This window comes from Hibiscus syriacus, unplaced genomic scaffold (assembly GCF_006381635.1).
Source record: "Hibiscus syriacus cultivar Baekdansim isolate YM2019G1 unplaced genomic scaffold, ASM638163v2 tig00003715_pilon, whole genome shotgun sequence".
NCBI classification, from domain to species: domain Eukaryota; kingdom Viridiplantae; phylum Streptophyta; class Magnoliopsida; order Malvales; family Malvaceae; genus Hibiscus; species Hibiscus syriacus.
Genome location: NW_024061980.1, coordinates 1,658,667 through 1,678,596, shown reverse-complemented (window position 1 = coordinate 1,678,596; position 19,930 = coordinate 1,658,667). Strand labels below are relative to the sequence as shown.

General features: G+C 33.5%; 1 protein-coding gene and 2 long non-coding RNA genes across 3 annotated transcripts; 1 reads left to right on the top strand and 2 right to left on the bottom strand.

Moving 5' to 3' along the window:
• Positions 1–5,233: 5,233 nt before the first annotated feature.
• LOC120179693 (alpha carbonic anhydrase 7-like) lies at positions 5,234–6,612 on the bottom strand. The gene is made up of 7 exons (XM_039185227.1): positions 6,502–6,612; positions 6,200–6,417; positions 6,013–6,119; positions 5,814–5,916; positions 5,557–5,724; positions 5,423–5,476; positions 5,234–5,320 (listed from the first exon to the last, which is right to left on the bottom strand). Exons 1-7 carry the CDS (start codon positions 6,587–6,589, stop codon positions 5,234–5,236), a joined length of 825 nt encoding a protein of 274 aa, XP_039041158.1. The 5' UTR covers positions 6,590–6,612.
• Positions 6,613–11,230: 4,618 nt separating this feature from the next.
• On the top strand, positions 11,231–11,807 carry LOC120180567. Its single transcript, XR_005521693.1, has 2 exons — positions 11,231–11,318; positions 11,415–11,807. It is a non-coding gene; the product is annotated as an uncharacterized LOC120180567 (long non-coding RNA).
• A 648-nt stretch (positions 11,808–12,455) lies between these two features.
• On the bottom strand, positions 12,456–12,881 carry LOC120180573. Its single transcript, XR_005521694.1, has 3 exons — positions 12,805–12,881; positions 12,659–12,719; positions 12,456–12,488 (listed from the first exon to the last, which is right to left on the bottom strand). It is a non-coding gene; the product is annotated as an uncharacterized LOC120180573 (long non-coding RNA).
• Between the last annotated feature and the right edge of the window lie 7,049 nt (positions 12,882–19,930).

Below are 19,930 nucleotides of genomic sequence, written 5' to 3'. Positions count from 1 at the left end.
GTTAGCAGCATTTTTTGCGCATGCGAATGTCTTAGTGGATTTTCGCATCTGGTGTAGAGGGGTTTTCGTTTGTCTCCATTATGATTTTGTTATGGCCTGATGGAGATTTATTGTTATTCTATTCGTTAGTGGCTGCCCCAACATCTTCCACTATTCCTGGCTGCAGGTGTTGCCTTTTGATGAGGTGGCATTTATCCAAACATTGGAGGAGTGATTCCATGTTTATTATCTTATTCATTAGGAAGAAGTCGAAAGAGTTAGGCCGAAGTGAGTTGCTTTATCTTAGAGTTTCGATGATTGTTTGTGAAAGTTGTGGAGGGGTTATTTTCGGGCATCGCTTTTGTGGGTTGTGTGTTTGAAGCTGAAGCTTCTTTAGCATTTGGTGATGTTCTAGGTGTTGATTTTTTTTTCAGTTTCGAGAGAGTAGGTGCTTGAGAGTTTGTCTTCGTTTCAACTATCGGGTAGGGGTTGTGGGCTATCTTCTTTTGGCTGGTGTTTTGATCTCTTATGATCAAGCTTTGATCGAAGTCTGGTGCTTTTTAGTGGTGTTGTTTGTGTGACTTTGTTGGTTGATGATTGTGTCGCGCTTTTAGTTTAGCTTGGTTATCTAGGGTCTTCGACTGAAGCTGTTTTGACTTTCTTCTTCTTGTTGTTCATATTTCTAGTCGGTTTTTTCTGGAGTCCTGCGTACTCATCATGCAGGTTTTGTTGTGTGATTTGAGAGACTTTAAACTTTGTCTATGCCAGTTGATTTGGGGTATATGGTAGTTCTTGCATTGCTATCGTTTCTTGGAATTTTTCTTTTGTTTGTGCTCGTGTTTATGCTATCTCATGCAATCTGGGAGCTACCTATTCTGGAAGGCATTGCTTGCTTGGCATCGGTTTAGTTCGGGTTGCTATTTTCGGTTTGTCCAGAGTTGTTTCTTTTCGTTGGATTAGGCGTTTGTGCTTTTGTTCTAGTTCTGTCCTCAATTTTTCTGTTGGTTTGTATTTGGTGTGTTTGTGTGTGTGGTATGTGTTAAGCAAAATTTCTTTGTGTATTTTATCCTTACCACCTTAAGGTTCACTCTTTTTCCTCCAACTAAGTTTAGGGAGTTTTTTTAATGTGAGCTTTGAGGTGGTTTATATTGTAATCTCACATAATACAAAGTATCATTTTTCAAAAAAAAAAAAATAGATGAACATTCATTCAGGCCCTATATCCAATTCCCACCTCAATTAGCCAGCCCTCTTGACTCAAAAACTAGTAGGATCGAAAACTGCACCATAGTTGGATCCAAAGTTAAAGGATGTCACATCCTAGTGGTTATGGTAGTCATCATCAGATGAACAAATAATGTCAGTTGCTCCTCCACTTTGCTGTGCTGACCTTGACTGACTGCTAGGCATGTCAGATTCCCGATGTAACCTCATAGCCGACCTTTAACTACTATTTGGCAACAAAAAGCCTGGGGGATTTGCATTAGCACCTGATGGATTGTGTACGTCCATTAAAACATCCAATGATGGTAAACAAGGGTTTGGTGGAGCTGTTAACCATCTGGAAATTTCCTGTTGGCTCCTACCAGACTGGCTTGTACTTGATGCCTGTATGTGTGCAAGGGGGTTCGACTGGTGCAATGACACAGAAGCTGCAGGGGGGTTACTATGTACCGGCTGACTTGACTTTCCACCAGAATGCAATGGGATACTACTTGGGGAAATGGACGATGAAGGCCTAAATGGCTGTAAATGTGGGGCAGGAGCACGGATTTCAGTGGCTGTTTGAAGGTTTACTGTAGAAGAAGAGATTGTACTGATATGGGGAGGTCTAGTCGGAGTGCCAGAGAATAATGCCGAAGGGTCAACAACTTGCAGAGGTGGACCCATGGTGTGTACATTGACTACAGCAGATGGAACAGTATGCATACTAGAAGCTGAACTGGTTGAAGGGAGACCAGAAGCAGTGGAAGGCTGTTGTGCCACCTGTTGCGATGAAAGTTGAAACAGCTGCTGCAAGAAACTAGAATTTGCCTCTGCCAGAAGTGGGGAAAAACTAGTCAGTTTGTATAATGAAACATTGCAGAAAGGCAAATCTTATTGCATGCATGCATACAAGGCATACATATTGGTATGTTTTGTTTGCTTTTTTAGCAATAATTTCTTGCACATATTGACAATAGTCTACATGCCTGAAGGTACACACACAGTAACATGAATTCTCTTTGAATTTGCAATATGACCAGTTGGTTACATTAATCGTATACTATCTGGTTGGTTGCCCAAATACATGAGCAATCGTTTTCTTCAATATACTTGGTACGCGATGGCTTACCACATCAATTGGAGAACCAATACAGACAGCAAAAAAAAGAGAGAGAATGAGAGGTCCGGCCAGGGGAGGGGAAATGGTAGGGGAAAAGTCACAGGATAATGGTGAAGAATGGACAGGTTTCGTCCATAATCTGAGCAAGAGAATAGCTAGGAGAACATTGTGGGAATTTTTCAGCAATCATGGGAAAGTAGTTAGAGTTTTCATCCCTTCAACCAACAATAAACCGAGATATGTCAACTCTACCTTTGCGTTTGTTCAGTTTGCAAGCGACAGCGATCTCTTGATTCTCTTCAAAGCCGTTAGAAGAGCTGAAGGTGCCATGGTTGACAGAAAAGTGATCTCGGTCAGGAAGGCAAAGTTCAAGAAACCACGAACCGAGAGAATGGGTACTGAAAAGGGAGTGAAAGATTCTCACTTGAAAGGTGACGGGTTAGGGAAGAATATCAGGAGTCGTGGCCTTACCTTCGGAAACTTTAGAGACAATAGATCGTATAAGGATGTAGTGGAGAGCAGCCAGATGCCAAACATCGTTACTGAAGAGGGTCAATCAAAAGGGTTCAGTGATATCGGGGGTGGAAGTAAGGAGAAGGAGATGATCATAATGTTTTTTCCTCTAACGGAATCAGATTGGATTAAACGTTCATTGACGGGTATAGTAAGAGCTAGTTTTGAGTTAGAGTTCATTCAGAAAGCACTCTTTAATGATGGGATTGAAGTGAAGATTGTCAGATGGGGCTACGCATGGAATTCATGTATCATCACTTTTCCTTCGGAGGAAGTTTTAAGAGAGTCATGGATGAATAAGAGAGTTGAGTTATCCTTTTGGTTCAACTGTTTGGACGTCTTAGTTCCAAAGAATGATATTCTTATGGCCTTCTGCTCAGTGGATCTCATCGGGGTTCCGTTAAATTGCTGACAGGACTCTTTCTTCGCTAGTTTGGCCAACAGATGGGGCAAGTTAGTCCGCATTCAGGAAGCAACCAAGAGGAAGGAGAATTTGTCTATTGCCAGCTTAATTCTGAGGGTGGCGAGCCCTTTCGATATCCCGGGGTCGATTAAGATTTGTACGAAAGGCGAACATTTGTGTAGCGAAATAGCCCGACGAATTGTTTGGTTCGCTCATCACTTTTTTATCACTTTGTAAAGCGTTAACAGAGACAATGGAATGTTTTATTTTTCTTTGTGTCTTTATGTTTAGTATTTTAATTTTGTATGAGTATTTTGATGATTATATATTTCGATGCGGTGTATTTTTATTTTTTTAATTATTAATAAAATTCAGTTGTCATTATTTAAAAAAAATTAAATCATAACAAAAATAAAGTATATATGTTATATGAATTTATTAATTGTAATGTAAAATAGATTAATAATATTTTATAATCTATATAAATATATTTAAATAAAAATTAAATTCAGTCAAATTTTATTTAAATGTTTATGTTTATTACTTATACAACATTTAACTAATTAGATGTAATGATTAAATATGGGTAAAGTAGAGTAATGGTCACTGAACTTTTCTAAAGCTTTCATTTAGGTCCCCCAACTTTTAAAACTTGCAATACAATCCTCTAACATTTAGTCCATTTGTAATATGGTCACCAACGTAACCGACCGTTTGCTGTCGTTAGTACGTTTGCAATATGGTCACTAAAATTTTCAGGCGCTTGCATTTAGGTCTTCCAACTTTTAAAACTTGCAACATAGTCTTCAATTTCATTCTAAACCCCAAATTCCTTTTCGATCTTCTCATTTCCTTTTTCGCTTCTCTCTTCTCATTTCCATCGTAACTTTTCAGTCGGGGATGCATGGGAAATTCTAATCTAGCTTTGAATTATGTGTAGGTGTTGACTTGAATAAGGGTCCATTGAGAGAAAACCCAACCAAGGGACTATCGGGACCATCAACGATTCAAGGTGTAATGTTAGATACAGGTCATCTCAGGTGAAGCATAGATGTTCGATGAAATGCTTGTGAGAAAAAATGGGTTTAGAAATGTAGAGTTGACAAATACTACTAAGTTGAACTAAGTATCATTGTTGAAAGTCACCAATAAAACTGGAATTATTTTATATAAATGACATATAATAATTTCTTCGTTTAATCTTTGTGGTTAAAGATTTTCTAACATATGATCAAATATAATGAAATCCCAAACAACACATTCTCCTCTCAGTCTCTTTCTCTCACATGCACTCTCGTTTTGTTTTTGTTCTTCAATTTTCCGCCATTTTTTCTTTGTAAATAAAAACCTGAAAGACAGAGCACTGCTTGGGTTGCCCTCGCCTTTGCAGTACTCGATCTGGATTAGTTGATCAATAGATCGGATATCAGTGATTAATTCAAAAAAATGATGTCATTTATCAATATATCACATGTTTGATTAGTTTAAACAATGTTTTAATATTGCATGAATCAAATTGATACAATAGTTAAAGGAATCGTCATTGTTCCTAGAAGTTATGAGTACTTATGATTACGAGTACTCATATACTATTTTATAATTACCTTGGTTTAATAAAAAAATATTAATATTCAATAAAATTATCCAGCAACGATTATATTATAAAACAAAAATACAATTTTGTATTAAATTTACATATAAATATAATAAAGTATTGTACGAATAAAATAAAGTTAGCATATATTTTTCAGATGTGGTGCTCCCAAACCATAGAAGCTTTTAACATACAATAAATATCAAACATCGAAAACGTCATTTAGTAAACTCAATAATGTACTGTAAATATGTAATTATCAATTAATGACATTACAATAAGAAGAAATACAGAAAATAGTTAAAAAAAATAAAAAAAAATAAACGAAGGGAAACTCGGAGATCATAAGCACCTAAAAAATCAATAAAAGAGTGTATAAATAATCCTACATATGAACTTAATATCATTCTTGTTTATTTTAATCCCGTTCATTATCATTTGGTCTAAATAGTTCAATTGGTCGTTTATTTATTGCTTGAAGCGGTCTTGCATTTGTATCTGAACTCTGCAAAATCAAAATTAAGTGCATCAGAACCCATAAATATAATTGATGAATTCCGTATAAATTATGTTTTGAGATGAATTAAATTCAAGCAAATGGACTTACATCATGAACAGCTACACGAAGCAATCTCACTTGCTCCCTGGTTACAGTCCTAACCTGTTCAAGGAAGGTTAATTAACGTTATCATAATTAAATTAAGAAATAAGAAGTGGTAAGTTAATTAAGGGGGGAAAAACCTTTCTGATAAAGCTCCAGACCACATTTTCAGTACAAGGAGGAACAGTAAGAGAGCCGATGTATCTGTAATATTTTCTGCTGCCAATCTTTATATCCCTCGGATCGATCACCCCCACTGCTCTCTCTCCGTCGGTGATATCGGTAACTGCTGCTAAATGATCTGTTAACTGGTAATCAACAAGTCCGTAAGTTATTAGTCTATTAGGGTTTGATTAAATCAAAAGTTCAGAAAACTTTCTTTTTTGTTTAAACTTACGGATGACAGGAAAGAATCTGGTCTTCCAGTCTTGTACATGATCCCTACTACAGCAACCTTGCCATCTGCACTTTCATGAACCAAGTGCAGTTCTAGATCATACCTGGAAATTAAGGTTGAAGTTCCCATGAGTGTAACTTGCTATATTTTTTATTACAATTGATGGATTTATTGTGTGTATATATTATTTAACAATCACCTCCTTCCATTGATGGTGTGCTCGGAAGGTGAGTGCCAATGGCACTGGTGGAGTGCGTACTCAGTACCATTTATCTCTATAGCTCCCGCTTCACCTTCCCATCTCAACTGCATACACAAATTGGTTCAAGTCTAAAAACTTTAATAACTCGAAAGGGACTAGTTGAAAATTTGTAGACTTTAATTACCATCATATCATGGCCTCTGTTTCTTAAAACGGCGTCGGTGGGCTTGTAGCTTCTCCTAAGCCTCCCTAGATGGGATACTATCTTAACTCTTTCACTCGACATATCAATGGGAGATTGCATTGTTCCGTTGCTGCATGCGCCCCAGTCGGCATGAATCTCTCCCCATCTTGCAGGCCCTGTTGGACTATTTGCACTATAGCTAAACTCACTTTCATCCTCTGCAACAACACCAAATTACTTTGAAAACTTAATCAAATGCAGGCATGGAATTCGTAATCAAACGTGGAGGCTGCGTTACGTACCGGTCTCTTGAGATGTTACTGAGAAAGAATGCAAGGCAAGAACAATAAAGAAACTGCAAACCAAGAATTGGATTGGTAGTTTTGCCATCTTTGTTAATGAAGCTTGTAATATCCAAGGGAAATTGTTTGTAGGAATTGAGAAGGGGGGCGGCTTTATATAGAGCTTCGGTTGGTAAACGAGCGCATCTCGTTCTCGTTTGAAAATGTTTTTTTAAGGGTCAATTACTTCCCAGAATTGTGTCATTTGATAGTTTAGTATGAACACAAGAAATTAACGATTAGATGATACAGAGAAACTTCTCTTATTAGTCAAAGTAAAAGATGGAATTGAATTTTGAAGACAAACTCAGGTGGTCTTTGGCTCTTTGCATCACTTGCATCTTTCTTCTGTCTTGTCTTAAAGATATGATTTCTTTACGTTGACGTGTAGGGTGACGGCTGAATCTGGCTGACTAGTTTTAATCAATAAAAGCGTGCGTGCGTATTTCCATTTTCCAAAAACCCTAATAGTTCATTAAACCATAATTTATTTTCTAGAAAATGCAAAGAAATTATGTTGATCAGGAAAATGTTTTACATTGATTAATATATTTTCTTCCAATCAAACACTGAAAAGTGAGAAAAACGTTTTTTCAAAAAATGTTTTACGTGAAACAAACGAATCCTAACTGAAAGTGAAAAACACAATAATAAAGTGTGTAGCCAAAAGATTAGAAATATATTTATATAAACTGTGTTTTTATCACAATAAATATAATAATATTTAATATGTGATTCAACAAACATGATAAACTATCAAACTTTTGAAAGGGAGAATTTAATTCATACATTGTTCAACCGATGAAGTATTAATGAACTTTTCAACGTGTTCAACAATTTCGGTTATTTTGACAACAAAGAAGGACTCGAGACCTTTATATCTTCCTCTAGTTAAGCGGTTCCTGAAAATTTAATAACACAAAAACATGAATACTAAGATGATGATGTAAAGCCTGACCAGAGAACAAGGAAAAAGAAGAAGTCTGTGTTTACATTAATCAATTTAATCATCCTTGGGAATATGAAATACAACTATACATTACATCATGTTCTACAGAAAAATCAAAAACTTGGATTTGCCTTTGATGAAGGCTATACACCATTACCGGCTTTGGAATGAATTTGAAGAGCTTAAATAATTTGTATTTTCTTGGGAAGACAGAGAAAAGTATACGGTTCACATTCATATATTCCAACTTAATGCGTAGAAACCAATAGTAGAGTGATTAAAAAATAAAAAATTAAGCAGGTGTCTTCACCGGCCGCCTTAATCGAGCAACCGCTGAAGCTGGAATGTATATTATATATATATATATATAATGTTGAAAGTTATGGAAGCTTTTGTTAATTAATTGCGTATTCATTTCCAGAATATATACAATACAAGCGGTTCTTTGGACTTCTGGTCACATTGAAAAACCTTGCTTGTCAGAGTTGCCAACTAGATAACAATGCTTGTTTGGTTGAGAGCTGTGATGGTTTTTTTAATCCAAGTCAAATAGTTAATATGGATTCAAGCACGAACTTAGTTCAACCAACTTCTTCTATGATTTTATATAGTTAACTCCTCCACAATCGTTTACATTTTGTAACTCTTGTTAGGGGTGTGCAAATCCAGGTACCAGATTCTCGGGTATTCGATTACCGAGTACCCGTATAATTCGGGTCGGTGATTTCTCGGCTCATGTCCCGACCCGGATGTTGCGGGTACCAGGTAATCGAGTATCCGACCTATTTTTTTTATTTTTAAATTATTAATTTTAAAAATATATATATACAAATTTAAATGTTCGAAACTTCGAATTACATACTCAAACATCCAAACATAAAATTTAAAAGTTCAAAATACAAAATACAAAATACAAAATCTAATAATCTATAATATAAATAATCCATATATATATATATATATATAAGTAACCGGGTACTCGGATAACAGGAAAAACTTAATTTTGTGATTCGAGCCCAACCCGAGAAATGTCGGGCCGGGTACCCGACCCGGTCGAATAATTTTTTTTAATAGAAAATTATCCGATTTTTTAAGTTTGGGTTGACGGGTCGGGCCAACTGGGTCGGATATTTTTGTATACCCCTAACTCTGGTAATCCACCAACTAAAGATAATATGTTGCAAGCAATATCGTTCATCCTTAATCTATAATATTGTATTATTTTGGTCCCTACTTTTTAATCATTTTAATCTTCAACCTTTTAATCTTATGAACATAATCTTTATTTGGATGAAATTTTATTACTGTTATAATTACTTTGGTCCTCTATGTTTTAATTTTATCAAAATAATCCTTATGAAATTCTATTTTTTAATCAATTTAATCTTCGACATTTAATAAATTTCATCAAAGTAACCATTATTTGGATAGAATGAAGAATCCTATATTTATAATTACTTTCATTCTCAAATTGTAATTTTATTAAAATAACTCTCATTTGAAGAAAATAATTGTAAATTAATTTAGAATTGTATATTTTTGTTCATTCTTATCTTTTAACTCTACAAGTAATAAATGTTAACAACTCTAGAGCAAGCGATTAAAAGTTTAAGCTCTAGATTAATATCTCTCATATCTCCTTAGTTGTGAGATTCAATATCTATTAGAAATAAAATTTATCCTTTCAAAATGTACTGATAAAAAAAAACATACAATTTTTCATTTTTTCTACCTTCAATTTTTCATCATTTTAAATTTATTTCCATTGAACCAAATAAAATTTTAATATTATTTTTAGAAAATTGAAATATTCTTTTTTTCCTTTTGTGAGTATGTCATGATGTAGAATGAAGAAAAATAATTTCAACTTTGAGAATTCTTGAATGCATTTATGGATTATGTGAATGTGGACATGTCCCCTGATAGATATGCAATTTCATCTCACCTCCTCTATAGAGAACCAAGAGAGGAAAGGCCATAGGATGGGGGCAGATTACAGCCTGACCTACTCTATTGAGAATCGAGAGGGGTAAGGCCATAGGATGAGGGCAGATTAGGGCTTGACCTCCTTTATTGAAACTCGAGAGGGGTAAGGTCATATTATTAGAGACGATGGACTTAATATTTTACGTTAAGGAGTGAATTTATAAAATTTTAAAAAAATAAAAATAAATTATTATTAAAAATATAAAAAAATATCTAAATTCTAAGATGTCAAGCGTGATCCACCCCCTCATAGAGAGGTAAGGCTGTAGGATGAGCCTGCATTGCCCATTAGATTGGTTTCGCAAAAAAAAAAAAGTGATTATAAGAATTTGATGCTCTGACCCAGGGATCTAGCACACAAGATTTGGGTCCGATAATTTAAACTAGCCGATGAAATTTCTCTTGATGCATATCAACATTCGAAAAGGATTAATCCAATTCATCAACAAATTCAATAGATATATTAGTCCCTTGAATACGAAACCCAGAGAGTACATTGTTTTGGGAACTAGGGTCAATATTCTTATCGGTAACGAAATTCATACATCGTAATAATTAAAGGCAATCTGAGCCTATTAGTGGTAAGATTAGAGGTATAATAATTGCTCATGATAAAATCAACATTGCTGATAAGTGATACTACACCACTTCAATTAACTGGAATTGACATTTGACAATCCTTGGATTTGATGTATTCAAGGCCAGCTAAACACAACTAGATAACATCAACGTCTCTTCCTCTTGCACCCAGTTTAACTCAATCCACGACAAGTGGAAAAGAAAATGCTAATTTGCTTCATCGTTATGCAGTTTTCCCCATTTATGCATGAATATATTTTGTAAAGGCCAGTAAGTTCTAGTGCTTCGACCTCAGAATTGAACTTGAAATGTCAGTAATTTTATCATGTCTTAATTGACGAATAAAAATTTACAATAGTAGAATGATGGAGATCTGGCCATATATATTTTATTTGCTTTTGCGTTGTCTTTTTATAATAAAAAAAAGCCAACAGTAATGTGTCCAATAAGGTGGAATATTTGTTTGAACAAAATCCTCCCAAGTTCTACAAGACCATTGATCAAGTAGCATTGCATTGCAATTGGTTCCAATAATTACACCCCTTTACACTTTACATAATGATCTTTTTGTAGATTGAAAGCCATAATTTTGTATATATCACTTGTGGATGATATTAATAATTTGTAGAAAATCTTGAGAATCACCATATGATATAATTCCGTCGTGTTTGCATTGTGCGATTATGGATGAAATTAGGATCAAACATTCAAGGAGTTAGATTATTCAACTTTAAAAAACGTGAATTTCATTAAAAAAAAAACGTTACTCCTAAGTTTAAATAAAGTTTCTCCGGAATAAAACCTCAGCTCTTATGTTTAAGCTTCAAGAAAGTTCAGCTTTACATGTTTTTAAGGTGGCTATGCTAATTTGACATCATGAATCACCAGGCAATAGCAATAGAACACCCACTGATAATTGTGCTTCATTGACCTTTTTCTTAAATCAAATAAATCCACTCCTAATGTGGAATTCTCCAATATTTATGGCTACTTGGCGAGTGCCAGTGTGGACAAAATGTTTCTTTCGATTTCATCATTTTTTATATATTATTTTAAATTTTTGTATGAGAACAATAGGGTCATCCCACTTAATGTTGCCTCGTCTGGTGGAGATCCCATCACCAAATTTATATTTAATTCCCTCCAATGTCAATGAACATCAATCCTAAACCTAATTGTCTCCCTATATAAACCTTAGTTTTTCTCTCCTCCTGGCTCTCCCCAAGGCCATTTGCTCACTCCTTCATCCATTTTCTCTACTTGGGTAAGTTGATGTCTCGCAAAACTAATTGATCTTACCAAACATTTGCAACTTTGATATATATAAGCTGGTTTAATATCTCACTTTGTTGATTTGTAGAAAGAAAAAAAAACAATGGCAAGAATGAAGCTTATGGGTCTTGCTTTAGCAATACTGATGATGGTGAGTTGCTGCTTGGCTGCAAATAGAAAGGTTATAAAAGTAGAAGACGAGGTCAAGCATGGACGAACCATGCTTGATAATGGTGGCACTTTCACAGCCAGCTATCCGTCAAGCGGTGTGGACAACCATCATCATCTTCCTAGGCAGGATTTCAATAACTATCCCGGCGGCAGTGGTAGCGGAGATGGAAGCGGGTGAAATAATCTGAGCAGTACTGGTATATGATGATGGTATATGAAATAATTATCGATGACGATAATGTTATATTTCGTGCTTAATTAGGTGTTTCTAGATATATCTATGAGATCTAATCAAATTAGCTTCTATGTAGTAGAGTGTATCTTGTATTCCTGTTCTGTTTTACATATATGTATATATGTTGTTATAATATGTAGGGTTTGGAAATATGGCATGCATGCATGCACAGGGCTAAATGAATTGCTATTTGCATGATATGGCCAAATTTACCTCAACTGCCAAAATATTCCTAGCTAGGCTTTGCATGCCTTGGGTCTCATAACTTCGATGGCCTTCTTACTTCACATATGTGCCATTTTCTCGTAAAGCAAGCCCACACTATTAAGCAGCCATTAAAAGTGAAACTAAAAACTGTTCTATACATTTGTGCTTTACTTAAACCCTACCATGACAAATCCAAACAGCTTCTAACAAACTGTATTACAAATCGACTTCACACGTTTATTCCTTCTAATCTCCAAAATGATTGCTCTCGCCATGTAACTATCGTGCAGTAATGACGACATGTTGCAGTCAATTCAACATTCAACATGACAAACAAATAATGTCTCTCAGTAACCTGAAACCTTGTACTAGCAGGATTTTTCGTTGCCACATTTAAGAAAATTGCCGCAAAGAACAGCTAGCACATTACTCACTCATTTCTACTTCAGTAAGATTTCCTTCCGCCAAACCTTTGCTTTCAAGCATATGTATCTCCTCCACCATTGGTTTCCAAAACCGGACTCGTGAATTTATGAACCAGTTAGATACCTTCATTAACAAATCAAAAGATCACGAAAGCAAGATATTTGCAAGACAATCTTTTCAAATCTAACGAAAGATGCTTCAATTGAAATATTAATCTGTACTAAATTCTAATTGGATCACATAACCAGTGTTGGTCTATATAATTAAACGAACAAGAAGAGCAGATAGCCCACCTGATTTCGAGATAGACCAGTTTGAATGGCCAACATGTGCTTATCTGTGTCTGTGGGGTACCTACAAGAAAAGCAAACAGAGAGAACATCACATCGGATTACACATTTAAGAGAACAAAAATAGAAAGAAGACAAGTGAGACTTACGGGTGAAGAAAATGTTCAAAGAGCCAAGCTCTAAGAATCTCTACCGAACGTTCCGGTAGTCATCTCTGGGGACTCCAGCCATGCTGTTGGGGTTCAAGTAACCCAATGTTAACCCCACCAGAATTCTGACCCGCATACTTGAACGAGCCGAGTCAAATTCGAGTATTGCTGAGCTCGACTCGAACTCGAAAACTTTAAAAGTAAGCTCAACTCGACTCAAAAACTCACGAGCTAAAAATTATCAACTCGAAATATAATATTAAAACTTGAAATCGAAAAGACTTGAACTCAAAAAAAAATTTAGAAGTTCGATTGAAGCCTAAAATTTGAGCTCAATTGAAGCGTAAAATTTGAGCTCAATTGAAGCGAAAGAATAGTTAGCTTTGTGCTCACCAAAAGGCTCCATGATTTTAAATGTCAAATTACCTCTATTATTTATAGAAGTAAGTTGGGATGCTCTTCTATGTTTCTTAGCCATGTGGGATTGTTTTATTCTCATATTTTTACTCTTTAAACTTTTGGGATACTCTTCTATGTTTCTTAGTCATGTGAGATTGTTTTTTTTAAAACAATTAAACCAAATGACATCATTTGTTATAATTTTTTTAAGCCCCAATTTTATTTTTTTGATTATAGTTATATAATTATATTTATTATTTAATATGTTTTACCTTAAATATTATGTTGTAGTTGATTTGAATCATTTTGTTTCACTTGATTTTATGGTTTTTCATTTATACATGTTATGACTTGTGATATTTTTATACCTTTTAATATTGTAAACTTAAAAAAAAGTGTTACATATATATTAATATTTCTTTGAATATTATGTAAAATTAAAAAAAAATTATTTTATATAAAATCCGGTTCAACCGCGGTTGAATCCGGTTAAACCAGTGAACCAATACCTTCACCGGTTCAATGTCCGGTCCAGTTTTGAAAACATTGCATATTTATAGCACCTTTACTACTGTTAGTACCAGTAGTTGGGGACAATAAGTCTTCCCCGAGGGCTCTAGATATGTGCCTAATCTGGTCTAAAATAGCATTCCTTAGGCATCGGAAATTCTTTCCTACCGTTTTCAAAGCCGAGGAAAAGTAGGGCATGGCAGCACCAAGACCAGCTACAGATTCAAATGAAGAAACCACCATTTGCATCTGCTGATGGTATAGCTAGCTTGTATGTTCTGCAAACCTTTACATCCCAAGAAACATACATGTTAATCATCATATTAAACTTGAAATAGTACTACTCAACAACAACAAATGATAACAACAACATAGGATCCCATAACTTGGCTTCAGAGATTGCGTGGCTGCAGATAAGCTGCTTGCCCTTGCATTATTTGACATGACTTCCCCAACAAACCTAGGGTCCTGATTGCTTTCCCTACTAGCTAATCCACTTGCATAACCTACCATCCAATCGAAAAGTATGCTGTGAATCAACAATCTTCCAGTTGCCACAACCACGTGGTCCACCGGAGACGTTAGATGAAGCATTGGATAAATTTGACTGCGAAATACCTGAAAACGACGATTCCTCATGAAGTATTTTCCTGTGTTCTTGAGCTGTTTGTAATTCCAGATGTAGCATTGCACCACTTCGAGCAGGAAAAACATTAGAGCTTGAGGAGCCATGGAAGATGCCTGAAGAAGAAACATCTGGATCGAATAACAGATGGTCATTTCTAACACTTCGAACTTGAATAAGATCTGGGTTTATACTGTTGGGGAAGTCCTCCCTTGCGGAACCCTCAGCTTATCTCGTAGGCTTTTCCGTGCCACATGCGATTCAGCTCTAAAATTGTTCATATCCATGACTAAGATGACACTTGCACCTTTGATTTAACTAAGATTCCGTGGATTAGCCTATCCAAGAAACTCATGCAACACCAGTTCAGCTTCCAGCAGGAAAATGACACAATTCAACGAGTTTAATATTCCATTTCCAAGATCGATGATCTGCAATAAAAAGCACCAGAAAAAAAATTGACAAAGATGTATTACAGGTAGCAATAATTGTCTAAGCAGAGAACCACATCTCAGACCCAAAAAAAAGCTAAACTACCCATGAAAGCTAAGAGAGAGAGGTTTGATAAGTACCCTCAAACTGAACAGAAATTCATGTGAAGTTGAAACAATAGTGCGGACAAGATTTTACAGGCGAATCCAAAATAGAAATAGTAACAAGAAAAATCATGGAAAGCGAAAGCCATATTTTTGCAAGCAAATTTACTTCACTTGTCAAACCTTGCTCAGTTTTTTCTTTTAAAATTGTTTCATTTTATTGTTTACTTAGACTCTTAGAAAAAAAAATTCAGATCCTAACAAGCCAACGCTTAACTATTATCATTGCTTCACATGATGATCCAAACCAAAACTCAAGTCAAGTCTTCCCAGAATGGAAGAAAAAAGTCAAAACAAATAAATGAAACAAGGCAAAGAAAGTAAACCCAGAGATCAGATCGGAGGCTTACAGAGAAACAAAGCAAGGTAGATGTTTTTCAGATAAATCAGATAAAGGCTAAACCCCAAAAGTACCAAAGAAGCAGGAAATCCACGTTAATCTCTGAAAACCCTAAGTTTTCGAAGTGGACGAACCCAGGTCCCTAGACTCCTATAACTTTCAAGCTACTGAAAACACTCAACTTCTAAAAGTTAGTTTTCATGAAATAAGATCAAGAGAAGCTTTCTCCTTTGTATTTTCCAGTGAACGTAATTTGTGCGTATAATTGTTTCAGTAGAAACTGCTTCACTTGGAACAATAAGAAGCACTAAAATAAAGATTATATAATATAAAAGAAATGAAAAGATATTTCATAATGCAAAAAAAATTCAACCAAGAAACACGAAACACACTTTCAAAAATAAATAGAAAAAGAACCAACAGCTCGCCAAACTATAAACTGTATTTTGTGATAACTGTTCATAAAAATAGGTTACCTCCTCAAAAAAAAATGTTTATAACTCAAATACGAGAGGAAATTTTCTAACGTGTTGGGAGATTTCCAGCAAGAAAAATGCTGGGAGAAAATAAATACTCCACTAAATAAAGAGGGGGGAATATTTAAGCATGGTTGTAGCTTTGGATTTAACCAAAAATTCTGATATTAAACGTTGAATGCAACGGAGAAAGGTGAAGGGATACGAATTGCATGTCCCCTCGTAGGGTCCCTTTGAACCTAATTTTTCAAACTTAAAGCTACTTACATGGGAGCGGGTTTACCCTTGACTTAATCACTTTAATTATCTATCAAATCATTGTTTTAAGAGTCTGATCTCACCTTAAATAATGCTACCTTTTACCACTTTGCAATTTTTTTAATAAATTTAAGGTTTAAAATAAAAATATAATTAAATTATATTTTTTTAATAATTTAAATTATTTATTATCAAATTAGGTACTTAAATTATTATATGTAAATATTTTAAGTATTCTAATTTTTTTGTCAAAATAAGTCTCTAAACTATATCATTTTGTAACTTTAAGTTCCTAAAATATTTTTTTACTAAAACAAATATCTAACTTTATATGACGTGTTAACATCTTATTTATCAAAAAAATATTTTTTAATTAAAAAATATTATGATTTAAAATAATTAAATATAATAATTTAAGCACCTAATTTGATAAAAAAATTAAATACTAAAAACAAAAATAAATATAATTTAGATATTTATTTTTACTTTAAACCTAATTTTAATTATAAAAGTCATCTAACATCCCATTAATCTTCGATCCGACTCCGCTACAATTATAAGAAATGAATAGTGAAGAGTTGTAACTTTTCATGATGAATAGATATGATTCTTGTATGATAAAAAGATGTAATGAATAGTTATGACTATTCTAATAGTCACTTACAATTCCTATATAAAGGATTGTAAGTGATGAAGCAAAACAATTGTATTCCATTTTAATTCAAGTGAATGATCTTATATTTTCTTCTTCTTCTCTACAAGTTTAAGTTTCATACTTTCATATCCCAATAAGTGGTATTCAGAGCTTGAGTCAATATAAAGGAAGATAACCAACAATGGTATGATTCCATTTCAATTCCCTCGTCTTGCAAAAGACAATTATGAGAATTAGAGTATCCGTATGAGACTCAAGGCACAAGATGGTAAGGAGATCACCCAAAATGGTTATGAATCTCCCCAAGATGAGGCACCATTGTCACAATAAGAAAATGAGGTTTTGACAAAGATAAGAAAGAATGATCAACAAGTTTTCACCCTCATCCACTATTGTCTAGATGATTCGAAGTTTGTAAAAGTGACAAATGCCAACATCGCAAAGGAAGCATGGGAAAATTTACAAAATTCTCTCGAAGGAGTTGACAAAGTGAAAAAGGTTCGACTCCAAGTGTTGCGAGGTGAGTTTGAAACCTTGCGGATGAAGGAATCTAAGTCTGTTGAATTATGTTTCGATTTAATAAATTTAAGGCAAAATATTTTTAGACTTGAATTGAATTTATTCAAAGTTTTAAAAAGGTTTCAAAAATAATTCAAAATCCATTAAATTCGGATTTGAGCAAAAATGCTAAAAGGTATCAAAGTGTATCCATGCACCCTGCAGTACAACCATGCACCTGCAGTGTATCCATGCACTAGTGCATCAATGCACCATGCAAAAAAAATTCAACCTATGTCATGACTCTGTAGGTTCAACTAAAAAACACACTTTCAAAAATAAATAGAAAAAGAAACACGAAAAAGAGGCTGAACACAACATTCACCAACCAAGAAAAAGAACCAACAGCTCGCCAAACTATAACCTGTATTTTGTGATAACTGTTCATAAAAATAGGTTACCTCCTCAAAAAAAATGTTTAGAACTCAAATACGAGAGGAAATTTTCTAACGTGTTGGGAGATTTCCAGCAAGAAAAACGCTGGGAGAAAATAAATACTCCACTAAATAAAGAGGGGGAATATTTAAGCATGGTTGTAGCTTTGGATTTAAACCAAGAATTCTGATATTAAACGTTGAATGCAACGGAGAAAGGTGAAGGGATAAAATTGCATGTCCCCTCGTAGGGTCCCTTCGAACCTAATTTTTCAAACTTAAAGCTACTTACGTGGGGGCGAGTTTACCCTTGAGAGTCTGATCTCGCCTTAAATAATGCTACCTTTTACCGCTTTGCAATTTTTTTTAATAAATTTAATGTTTAAATTAACAATATAATTATATTATATTATTTTTAACAATTTAAATTATTTATTTTCAAATTAGATACTTAAATTATTATATGTCAATATTTTAAGTATTCTAAATTATTATTTTTTTCAAAATAAATCTCTAAACTATATTATTTTGTAACTTTAAGTTCCTAAAATATTTTTTTACCAAAATAAATATATAACTTTATACGACGTGTTAACATCTTATTTATCAAAAAATATTTTTTAATTAAAAAATATTATGATTTAAAATAATTAAATATAATAATTTAAGTACCTAATTTGATAAAACAATAAATACATCATTGCATTCTTAAATATTTTATTCATTCAAAAATAAATAAATAATTTATTAATGTGATTTTTTTATATAAATTGTTCTCATACAAATAATCTCTTGGTAAGAAAAAAAAACCAAAAAATAGATGACCCTTTTCATAATAAAATAGTAATGCTTTGCTCCAAAATGGAAGTCATTGATTGGATAGGAAACATACACAGTTGAGTTCAGATGAGATCAGCAAGCGGTTTATCATAGAAACTGCAGCCCAAGTCCCTCCCGCTTTAAATGCTGACCGCTACAGGTATCTTTTGCTTATAAACTCTTCTGTCTTACTGATTACCGATAATAAAAAAATAATCCGAGTGCGTACGATTCATGAAATGTTAAATTATTAGTGGGAATAAAAGATTATCAGAAAATAAGATTATTGAGAATGTTATATTTTGTATTTGGTTGATTTAACATGAATGTAAGATTATCATATTTGGTTAAAAGAATAAAAGATTATTAGAATGTATATTTAACCAAATTGTCCTTATTATATCTTTATATAATATTACAAGTTGAAAAATATTTATATATTTTATTTAAAAAATTTAAATTTATAAAATTTATACAATTTTTTTACAAAATTAAAAATATAAAAAAGTTTAATGAAATGGTAAAATTTTTATTTTAACCCTTGAACTTCATAAATTTTATTTTAACCTCTGAATTTCATATAAAATTTTAATTATAGATTTTTTTGTAAATCTAAAATAGTTTAAGGATAAATTTATAATTTAATATTTGTAGAATTTTTATTATTCAATGACAGAAAAATGATATTTTTAAAAGAAAAAAAAATTTAAGGATATTTTAATCTAAAACGCCAGTAATATTACAATATTTAAGAGAAAGAAAGTAATAATATTCTCGATAATATATCTAAAAAATCTACTATTTATAATAAAATATTACTAAAAATAATATTCCTAACTAAATCAAACGAGAGAATATAAATTTCATTTTCGAAAAATCTCACATTCTCACATTCAAACGGCCTCTTAATAATTGAAGGGAATAAAAGCTCGTCACCTCCATCATGTACGGCCAAACTTGTATTTCCTTTCAGTCTCTATCATACATACATGCATCATCATTTAAACCATATTTGTAGAGCTTATATCTGACGTTTATCAAAGTTCACCCCCCACTGCTTTTCTCCTGGACAACGGTCTAATCAAAGAGATTAACAGGGTTGTCATTTTGAGACTGTTAAATATTTTTGTTTAATTTAGCAAATAATAATTCAACGAATTAAGGCTTAGATTTCATGTCATGTAATCTCAACTACTAACATTACTGCATTGGATGTTCCCCGAAGTGATATGATGATCTACTCCAATATGGAATATACCTATCTACTTGCAACTGATTCATGTAATGAAAAAAGAAAGACCAAAGGGTAATCATACAAAGAAACTTGGTATACATACATACATACCTGTAAAAGTGATTTGATTTACTATGAAATTCCAATGCCATTTCTGTCTGGGATTTGGACTCTATCAACACAGCAAGAACCCTTTATATATTATTATACATTGAAAATATGATGTACAAAATTGTTTGACGTGAATAAAGTTCAAACAACAAAATTGAAACATAAATATAA